Source organism: Sinocyclocheilus anshuiensis, unplaced genomic scaffold (assembly GCF_001515605.1).
Source record: "Sinocyclocheilus anshuiensis isolate Anshui unplaced genomic scaffold, SAMN03320099.WGS_v1.1 scaffold952, whole genome shotgun sequence".
Classification (NCBI taxonomy): Eukaryota; Metazoa; Chordata; class Actinopteri; order Cypriniformes; family Cyprinidae; genus Sinocyclocheilus; species Sinocyclocheilus anshuiensis.
Window position 1 is genome coordinate 575,487 of NW_015552656.1, and position 11,615 is coordinate 587,101.

Consider the following 11,615-nt stretch of genomic DNA (forward strand, 5'->3'; position numbering starts at 1 on the left):
GTATTTCCTCAGCGACCAGCACGGATCAGCTCTAGGCATGACGAAGCGGATATCGTCCTCTTTTGGAACCAAACACAGTAGTTTTGCTTTCACAACGAAACGCACAGCGTCTTCACGACATGGCGGCGGCAGCAACAATACTACAGCGAGAATAAAAGTTACACCTTCTTTCTTTGCGTGAACATTTGGGCGGAGTTATGCAAATCTTCCCACATAGTGACGTAGATATGTGGGGGCGTGTTAGAACGAGCCGTTTTAGGTAGGCGTGGTTAACTCTGAACTTTTATAAAGAATATCTCTTTGGTTTTGAGACTTTAGTCTTTGCAACTTTACAGATCTTCTTTATGCACCAAGAGCTTGTAACACTCCAAAGAGAAAGGAAAAATTGAAATCGCATCATATGACACCTTTAAGTTAAAGTTTGGAATAAACGTTATAACATTTCACGTAATTATACTGCAAATTTAAAAACTGTAAATCTGTCATGGTGTAACCTTTAAGTAAAAATTAATAAATTATTTTCCTTACACTTTGAATGCATGCGAGTACACACACTTTAAAGGAGTAGTTCACCCAAAAATGAAAATTTGTTGAAAATCTACTCATCCTCAGGCCATCTGAGATGTAGAGGAGTTCTTTCTTCATCAGATTTGGAGAAATGTAGCATTGCATCACTTGTTCACCAATGGATGCTCTGCAGTGAACGGGTGCCGTCAGAATGAGAGTCCAAACAGCTGATAAAAACATCACGATAATCCACAAGTAATCCACACCACTCCAGTCCATCAGTTAATGGCCTGTGAAAAGAAAAGCTGCATGTTTGGATGAAACAAATCCATCATTAAGACATTTGAACTTTAAACCATCGCTTCTGGCCAAAATATGAGTTTATAATCCATAACGCTTCCTCCAGTGAAATCTCCTGTTGTTCTCAAAATCCACCAACATATTTGTTTAGAGCTGTTTTGGACTGTTTTTGTTCATCTGTGCATATTTCTCACCTGATTCAGATAAAATTACTTTTTTTTTTTTCGCTGGAGGAAGCCAGAAGCAATGGTTTGAAGTTAAAAATGCTTTAACGATGGATTTGCTTCTTACAAACTCTCAGCTTTTTACTTCACAAGGCATTCATTGATGGACTGGAGTGGTGTGGAGTATCGTGATGTTTTTATCAGCTGTTTGGACTCTCATTCTGACGGCACCCATTCACTGCAGAGGATAAACTGGTGAGCAAGTCATTTAATGCTACATTTCTCCAAATCTGATGAAGAAACAAAACTGTCTATATGATATCTATCTAGATGATATACTTCTCATCATGATACTTTTATTGTTTATGCTTTTTCTTTTATTTATTCACATTGACCAAATTAAAAACAGGTGTATTCATTCCACTGTATGCATGAACTGCATTTTTAATGTAATCCTGATTTAAATTATAAAAAAAAGGATCTCAGTCTCACCTCTTCTTCGCCTTTTGCCTTTGCTGGAAAAAAGCCATCCCAAAGAGCAGGATGATAAAGCCAATGATGAAAGCCAGGACGCCGAGGGTGAGCGGCACAGACAGAGCGTCATTGATTGTTTCGTTACAGGTGTCTCCAATGTAGCCCAGCTTACACTCACAGGTGGGCTTCAAGTCCACCAGCACACATCTACCATATTTGCATATTATATCGGCACATGCAATCAGATGGCGAGACACACCACCATCATCACTGGCAGGAACAGACATGCTGAAGCTCTGAAGTACAACAAGAAAACACACGCAAACTACATAAACACATGCTGTTTGAAGAACAGAGACTCTGAGCAAATCAGGCAGAGACAACAAGGTTGTGGAGAGTGGGGTAAGATGTGCCACTTTTACAAAATCTGGGCTCTAGGCAATTACATATAGTTGGTTTTCAGGATCTCTGTTTTCTAATGTAATTAGAAGAAAGCAGAAATATTGTAAGTCTGTAGAAATATGCCTTTTTTAAAAAAAAAAAAAAGTGGTGCAGTGACAATTTTCCTCAGTTTAGGGGTAATGCATAAGCTGAATTAATAGACATCAATGATTTACAATCACTTATAGGTTTTTTAATGTTTCCAAAAGGCATCTGATAAAACAGAATAAAAACAGAAATATTGTGAATTACAGTTACAGTTTAAAATAACTTTTAATATATTTTAAAATGTGATGTAAAATAATTAAAATAAAATCTTCTGAAATATTATAAATGTCTTTATCAATTTAATGCATCCTTGCAGAATAAAAATATTTATCTTTTGAAATAAATATTTATATGAAATAAACAATAACATATAAACAAACAAACTATTAACATATTTAAATAAACATTATATAAAGTTATAAAATATATAATTATTATAAATATTAAAATAAATATAACAATTAAAAATACAATAAATATTAACATAAATATTTTAAATTCAAAAAATAATTATTTGACAAATATTTGTATATTTCAATTTCAAATATTTATTTTAGAAAAATATTTATTTTGAAACAAATCTTTCTGATCCTAAAAGTATGTACTGTATGTATGTGCATAGAGTATATCGTTTACACAATTTTAGATGTAAATAAATTCTAAAAATCTTACTTCATTCAACAGTTTTTAGCATAAAAATGTGTCACTTTTCTCATATGTATGTCACATTCACACATTTGCATGTGATGGACCCTAAATATAGACATATGTTTTCAATGGACAGCACAGTTTACCAAATGACACATGGTTTCAAGAAACAAAAAAATCTAAAATAAAATACAAACTAATTCTTTAGAAATACTAAATGAACATAAGCGTTATCACTTAACACAGGCAAATGTATAGTTCTTTTAAAGCAAGTTCTCCAAGCAAATGAATGTACGGTACAAAATAACACATGATGAAGACATCTGAAACACACAAGCCCCAACAAAACAGTTAGCCTAACTGGCAATGAAAGCGTTCAGGCAGCCTGTGCATTTGATGCCAGCTTACAGACTTAAGGTGCACCCTTAAAATACTCAGACAAATGCCTCCCTAAGGCAAAAGAACTACCGAAATAGAGTACACGTTTACATCTAGTCTACTCACCATTTTCCATGTGAAAACTGACAAACATACATTCAGAACTATGACTGGAATGCAAAACTGTAGGGGTTTACCTGTGTTCAAAAGAGGAAAAGATGGTGACAGAGATGGCTTTAGAACAGATGAATGCATTGAGACAGAAACAATAAAGCAATGTTCCCAAGCAGAAAAGAGACCCACCCATTCACCACAACACTCAGTGAAACCAAACTCCTGTCAGGTAACACATGGCCAAGGAGGAGTGAACGCTCAGCTTACAGGACAAATAAGGGCCAGATGACGATAGCACTGGAGTAATAGTTTGACGACATTTAAATCAGTGTAGGATGTGCCATACGGGTGCCGTGACGCCCAATAAACGATCACACACTTCCGCGAGCGTCCCGTTCTCTCTCGTTCAACGCCAGCAACGCCTAATAAAGCCACGTGAGTAGGCTACGGTGGGCAAAAATTACATACTCGTATGTTTTATAGTTAAATAAAATGAAGAGACTGCAATAATTAAGTTGTTATCCTCTCATAATCTTAGGACTGAGACTGGATCACTGACTCGTTTGCTCATGAATGATTCAGTCAATGTTTGTCAGCGACAGTTCAAAATTAAAAAGAAAATACTCAATTTTTACGCCGAATCTATAATACTGCTGCAATAATATGGCACAATCATCTCAAAACGTGTTTAAAAACGTATTTTTTTATGGAGTAGCTTAAAATGTACATACATACATCGGTTAATTGATTTTAACAACCATAAAACACACAGTATGTATCAGCAGGTGAGCTGATGTTAATTAATTCTTAAATCTATTGTATGTTTGGATGGAAACGGTATAGTACGGGGTTAGAGAAGTGCAAAACAAATCACAATTCTGAAAACAAAATAACAAATTACAAACGCAACAACAATTCAGAAGACATTATAACAAGTCAGAAAACACAACGACAAATCATCATACAAACCAGAAGAGGTAGGTATAGTTTGAGACAGCATTGGTTTGGGATTACTCACCGCTGACTGGACGAGACATCTGTCAATCAACGTATACAGGAAGAACCAGCTGAAGAACAGCAGAGTCGTGGTAGAAAGTTCGGAGATGGTATTAAAGTAGCTCAGTTTAAATGTATTGTATGAATTGCCCTTACTATGGAATAAAACATACGGGGTGTCTATTAACATTTAGTTAAAAGTGGTTGGAAATCATCAGCTCCAGTGGCGCAGCTGAATAAGTGCGTGTAGTTGGCTTTTTAACGCGATCGACCCGGGTTCGATCCCGCCTTTTGCCGAACTTTTTTTTTCTCCCTTTTCAAATCTCGTATCACATCGTAAAGGCATTTATTTTCAATAAAAATTAAGGAAATAATCAAAAAGTAGAAAATAACATGCTTCATGTGTTTATCGGTTAAAGGGTTAGTTCACCCAAAAATGAAATTAGCCCATATATTACTCACCCTCAAGTCATCCTAGGTGTATATGACTTTCTTCTTTCAGACGAATCCAGTCGGAGTTATATTAAATCCTGCTATTTTAACATAGTGTAAATAGCATATTGCTAAAAATACTGCTATTTTCACTTCGTGTAAATAGAATCCATTGCTAATACGAGATTTGAAAAGGGAGGAAAAAAAGTTCGGCAAAAGGCAGGATCGAACCCGAGTCGATCGCGTCAAAAAGCCAACTACACGTGCTTATCCATCTGTGCTACTGGACCTGATGTTTTACAGCTACTTTTAACTAAATGTAAATATACACTCTGTATTTTTTATTCCATAGTAAGAGCAATTCATACAATACATTTAAACTGAGCTACTTTAATACCATCTCCGAACTTTCTACCACGACTCTGCTGTTCTTCGGCTGGTTCTTCCTGTATACGTTGATTGACAGACCAGTCAGCGGTGAGTAATCCCAAACCAATGGCGCTGTCTCAAACTACACCTACCTCTTCCGGTTTGTCTGATTTGTCGTTGTGTTTTCTGACTTGTTAATTTGTTTTCGGATTTGTCGTTGTGTTTTCTGACTTGTTATTTTGTTTTCGAATTTGTCATTGTGTTTTCTGACTTGTTATAATGTTTTCTGAATTGTTGTTGTGTTTTCTGAATTATTTTGTTTTTTAGACTTGCATTTGCGTTTGTAATTTGTTATTTTGTTTTCAGAATTGTGATTTGTTTAGCACTTCTTGGTCACCGTAGGTATAGAGAGAGAGACACATTGCACAATACAAAACGGGACACAGAACTGTGACCTTATTCCTGGTTCTCAAACTCAATTTACGGAGTCCAAATCGAATCATTCGGACCGCTTTTGACAGCTCTAGTACGCTAAATCTACTGCTACAATGACATGCTACAACCATCTCAAAACGTGTTAAAAAATATATATTTTTTAAGGGGTAGCTAATGTAAAATGTGCCTATATAAATAGGTTAATCTCAGCAAGTGTTAAGTAACGTCCGATTCGTGAACGATTAATTCCGTAGAACCGATTCACACATTCATTTAGCCTCGGTTGAAGTAAAAGGGAATCTTTTTGCTCACTCACAGAATCTAAAGTCCTCGCCTCTGATCAAGTTGCAAGATCCGTTTGGACGTAAGATTCTTTTGATAGAAACACATATTTGTTTTACTTTATATTGGATTATTCTCTGCTTTATGCAGTTGTAAATGTAATAATTTCCATCTTATTTTTATTATTATTTTTAAAGGAGTCATGACATGGATATTTTTATTTTAATATGTTCCTTGAGGTTTACTTATAATGTTAATGAAGTTATTTTGACAAAAAAATATGAAACAAATATTTTCAACCCTCATTCTGACCCCCTCTCTAAAACTACCTGCTTTAAGGGGTGTGTCCTTTAAGGCTTGTCAGTAATCAGCCAGTTATGATTGGCTAACGTCATTGCACGGGAAACGTATGAATGCCCCCTCGCTACTGCATGTGAGCTTTTGACAACATGATCAAAAACAAAACTGCTATTTCCAGACAAAGCATTATGAAATCATTAACTTTAGGTTTGTGATGCAGCAGCAGTCAGATATAGTACCGCTTCATCTTTCAACAAATGTTTCTTAGTGAACTCTCCATGACACGGTGCCTCGTTTACAAAACAAAATGCTCCGATCAATCCTGACACAATCAGGGATGCCATTAAAAATAAACCGTACACTTGTTCTTTACGCTGGGATCCTTCTGATATCTGTAGACGCAAACGAGGGGTTTAAACCAAATGTGTCACATTTGAATTTTGTTCCACAAACTCTGATGGTACAAAGACTGATTCACACAAGCGAGCCTCTTCCTCTTGTTCAGGTACTGGTTCATGTTTCAAATGGGGGGATGGGTTGTAGAAAAGAGAAAGTATTGAAAGTAGGCCTGGGTTTGCATAACCAAACAAGACTTTGTGTTGTGCACAGGAGGAGACTGAAGCCCAAGGAGGAGCAGCAGGTTATTTAAAGAAGCAACTCAAATGACCAAGCAATAAAGACCTCGAAGCTTTGAACTTAAGAGTTATAGGAAACATACAACTATAAAATGAGAAAGACTGTAAAACTACATTTGTAAATGTGTGATGGACACAAAAATAGGACACAGGACTGCAGATCTGCTTCTTGCATATAAAAATACATGTAGTTTCAGGCTATAATTAATTATAATTGCTTTAATTGAGACTTCCAATAAAAACTAGACTCTCTTTGGTTTCACAATCCCATTAGGTTTCTGTTCTGGCATTAACCCTGCGGTTTCCTTTGTGAAATACTGTGTAAATATTTCTTGAGAATGATCTCAAGTACCTGCTGTTTCGACATCTGTGGCAAGTTTATATGCAACAAGCTCTTTTCTTGACATTGGACTTTGCAATGTTAAAAAATAACATGAAATGGTAGTTAATTATTATTTTTTTTTTATTGAAATAAAAAAAGTGAACCACACCATATTTCTTGCAATATTATAATTTTTTTTATTAGACCAAAAAAAAAGAAAAAAAAAGCATTAGCTGACAACAGGGGTGGTAATGGCTGGAGTAATCGAAGCCTACAGGAAAGAGAAAAAGAGTCATAAGATTAAATTCTGAATTAATGTAAGAGAAACAATTCTGAAGTCTACTTTACAAATAATGATTTTTCATCATTCCCAAGCTCTATGACCATTTTTCCTATGTGGGATACAAAAGGAGAGGTTTAGCAGAATATCCAGGCTGCTCTTTTCCATACAATGAAAGTACAGGGTAAAAATGCACAAAATATTTGTACGGGAAAAAAATTAAAAATAAAATAAAGAATAAATGTTCCACATTTCTGGATAAAGATATTATTAGGCTTTTATAAAAGTAAAAAGATTCACAAAAAATGCATTCACAATTAAGATGAGACTCATAAAAAAATTTAACGTTTACAAATATTGTATGTATTTTTTTATTTGCAAAAACAAATAGAATGAGATCCAAAAAAAATGTTACTTCCACAAAAATCTAATTAGATTTAAAAATAAATATTTACAATATTTACACATTCAACTCGCAAATCTTACCCATTTATTTGTGAAGGTTTAATTTTTGTAAATTTCTCATTTATTTGTGGATCATAGTCTATTTATCAGAAAAAAAACAACATAAAAAGAATCCCACACCATTTACTGTTATTGTACTGTATGCAAAACAGCCGTGTAAACATTCTTTAAAACATCTCCTTTTGTTCTCTAAAAGAATGTCATACATATAAATATATACATGTAACTAGTATAGAAAAATTATAGAAACCTCATCGTACCTCTTCAGGATCGTACAACTCATTAGCAAAGTTTTGAGAGTAGGTTGTGCGCTCTTCCACGTCAGTCACAAGCGTTTCTTTTTCAGTGGCCTCTTCCCTCACTGCTTGTGCCCTTCTGCAAATATAAATTATTATATTTATATAATAAATATTGATTATGATATACATGATATACAAGTATGTGCTTAATAAAATCAACATCTATTATAATTAAGAAATGATGAACCTCCTCTTGAGGACGACGGCGGCCATCAGAGCACCTCCGAAGAGAAAGGTGAGTGTGAGCGCGAGCGCAGTGCTGCTGGAGGCGGCGTTCTGACACAGATCCCCGCTGTATCCCTCCTCACACTCACACACCGGCTCACCCTCCACACTCACACACGTCCCGTGACTACTGCAGCGCTCCGCCTCACACGACTTGCTGCCGTCAGCAGAGCCCAAGGCAGGCAGACGGTCTGATTGTGCAGTGTCAGGTCCAGATTTGGATTTGACACCTGGTTTGATTTTCCCACTGCCACCTGTCAACAAGCAGCACATTATTTAGGAGTTCAAACAGCTGATAAAAACACCACAATAATCCACAGCACTCCAGTCCATCAGTTAACGTCTTGTGAAGAAGTGAAAAGCTGCCTGTTTGTAAGAAACAAATCCATCATTAAGACGAAATGTGAAAAATTCATCTGGTCTCAAACAGGTGAGAAATATGCAGTTTACAAGCCAAAACGTTCCTAAACAGCTCTAAACAAATATGTGGGAGGACAACAGGGGATGGAGTTTTTCCACTGAAGGAAGCGGTAGTATTGATTATGGACTATGGTATTTTAGCCAAAAGCAACAGTTTGCATTTAAAAATGCTTTAAAAAGGCACCCATTATGCAAAATTCACTTTTACATGTTGTTTGAACATACATGCGTGTTGGCAGTGTGTACACAACCACCCTATAATAATAAAAACCTGCTTGTTCCTTTTTTTCCAAACAGATAGCAGTAGGTACTGAATATTACGCCGCTTTCACTTAATACACAGATCTAATATAAAAATGCAATTTCTTTCCCAGCGGTTTACCTTCACAGACATAACCGACTGTGTTGTAACTAATGCGTTTTTAACAAACGTGTGTGTATTTGATAGTTTATGCGCAATAAGACATGAAAGAGAACTTCGTTTTATTACTCGCATGATGTGCGCAGCTGCTTTCTGTGTGCTCAGAAAACCGTAAACAGAAGTTTAAACTAATATGGTTTAAAACACATGATTTCTGCGTGATAGACATGAAGAGGCTAATCAAAACCAAACTGATGTTTTTACCAGAGTATCTGAGGTATGAGCTGTAAAGGCACAGCGCTATTCTGGAAAAGGGGCGGAGAGCAGTAGCTCATTTGCATTTAAAGAGACATGCACGAAAACAGCCCGTTTCTGCTTCCACTCAAAATAAGCATTTTCAAAATGATATAATAAATGATCTGCGTCACGCCGGATCTGTTTCCTACGTTGTTGTGATTTGATCTGAACGAAAACGGCGTATCCGTGTGACGCAGCTGACACCGAACAGCTGACACGGTTTACGTCCAGCGGATATTCTCCAAAATGGCGCTACAGGGTGACGTGGAGGAGACGAATTGTTGAATAAAGTCGTTTTTTTTTTTTTTTCTTTTGCGCACAAATTACTCTCGTACCTTCGTAAAATTACGGTTGAACCCCTGATGTCACATGGATTATTTTATGACAGAATTGTAATTTTTGTGTGAACTATCCTTTAATGATGGATTTGTTTTTTTACAAACACGCAGCTTTTTGCTTCATAAGACATTGATGGACTGGAGTGGTGTGGATTATCGTGATGTTTTTATCAGCTGTTTGGACTCATTCTGACGGCACCCATTTACTACAGAGGATTCATTGCTGAGCAAGTGATGTAATGCTACATTTCTCCAAATTTGATGAAGAAACAAACTCATCTACATCTTGGATGACCTGAGGGTGAGTACATTTTCAGCAGATTTTCATTTTTTGGTGAACTATTCTTTTAAGACATAAAAGGTTCTGCCTGTCAGATAATCTAAAGAAACCCTCCTAGCAATGCCCTAGAAACCACCTAGAACACCTTTGCAACCAACAAGAACGCTCAAGCAACTTTCTGGCAATGTACTAACAGCAGCCTAGAAACTGCCTAGCAGCTCGGGACACATTAGCACTGTTGCAGTGAGTCTATAAACTAATCTATAATATTGCAAAATAGAAATTGGAGAATAACAGTCATGCAGAAGAATGAAGAATCACTCACACTCCTCATCCGAGCCGTCCTGGCAGTCTGGGATCTGGTCGCAGAACTTGGCCGCAGGGATGCACGTGAGGCTGTCTCTGCATGCTTTACTGCCCGCGGGACACTTGAGGTTGGAAACACATTTGGTTTTGTTCACAGAGAGGTAGTCCTGCGCACAGCGACACGAGCGTCCACCTGGATACGGCAGACACAGGTGACTGCAGCCCCCGTTGTTTTCAGAACAGACATTGGTTCCTGGTCAGGAACAGAAAAGCAGACAAAGTCAGATGTTACATACACTACTGTTATTCTACCTTGTTCAGTTCACTCTGGCACAGAGATGCCACCTGTGTTCAGACTAACACACTAGATTACACAGTGAAACCTAAAAAAAAAAAACAAATGATAAAAAAATAAATAGATAAATGTTTTGTTTGTTAATATTTATATAATTTACTATATATTAATATGAAATATTTATATAAACATAGAAATAACAATATCTATGTTTGTTATTTTATATTAATTTTTTTTATCTTATTTATAAAGAATATAAAATAAGTTAAGAAATGGAAAAAGATAATAAATGAATTAAGAAATACATGCATACAAAAATAAGTGATAGAATACGATAGAAATAAGTAAATAAATACATGCATAAAATAAAGTAAATTAAATTAGATCAAATTACAAGTAAAAGAAAGAAAACAGTTACAAACAAATAAAAGAAAACAAAGAAAAAGTGAAAATAAAAAGAAACAGATTGAGAAAAAAAAACAAAAAAAACAAAATATATTAAATAAAAAAATATATTTTATTAAAAAATAAAATAAAAAGTTAACCAAATACGATAGAGTAAAGTTTAAATGAAAGATAATATAGACAAAAAAATAAAATAAATAAATAATAAAAATGCAAAAGTAAAACATGAAAAAAGAAATGCACAAAAATTTAAAGATAGACAAAGATGATAAAAAAACTACAAAAATAAAAAAAAGAGAAATAATGTACATAGAATTAAATTCAATTTAATTTAAATATAAAAAACAACATACAATAAAGAAAAATAAGTAAAAAAAAAAACCGAATCAGATTAACATTTAAATATTTTAATTCAACTATGTGAAATTACCTTTTGTCAGACAAATCAAATTTCGTTAATAATAATTATGCAATCACTATGGTGTATTCATGAGACTGGAAAAGTAAGGCCAAATCGAACACATTGTGGGATACAGTACTAAGCGCAGTGTACTTTGTTGTGTAGGGTGCATTTTGGCAAATGTATTAGGTGATCCGGGCATTTCAAATATACAGGACATTCACGCACCATATACAACACGCACACTACATACTGTGCAAAAACAGAGCAGTAGTAGAGTCAGGCTGAGGAGCGGCGAGCGAGTCTGTGCTGCACGGCTTCTTCAGTGAAAGCTACAGTGAGGGGTGTGGGAGCGTAAGAGGAGAACTCTAACTGCGTCTCCCTCCCCACACACACACA

General features: G+C 35.5%; 1 protein-coding gene across 3 annotated transcripts in view; it reads right to left on the reverse strand.

Annotated features, from left to right (window-relative positions):
- Positions 1 to 7,027: 7,027 nt before the first annotated feature.
- The window catches only part of LOC107667258 (low-density lipoprotein receptor-related protein 1B), a 42,776-nt gene continuing 38,188 nt past the window's right edge, over positions 7,028 to 11,615 (reverse strand). For all 3 annotated transcript variants that reach the window (XM_016458881.1, XM_016458880.1, XM_016458882.1), the window contains 4 exons: positions 10,136 to 10,369; positions 8,077 to 8,368; positions 7,851 to 7,965; positions 7,028 to 7,116 (listed from right to left, as the gene is read on the reverse strand). In XM_016458881.1, coding sequence (XP_016314367.1) covers positions 7,075 to 7,116; positions 7,851 to 7,965; positions 8,077 to 8,368; positions 10,136 to 10,369 — 683 coding nt within the window. In that variant the 3' untranslated portion in view covers positions 7,028 to 7,074. The remainder of the gene's footprint in view (positions 7,117 to 7,850; positions 7,966 to 8,076; positions 8,369 to 10,135; positions 10,370 to 11,615) is intronic.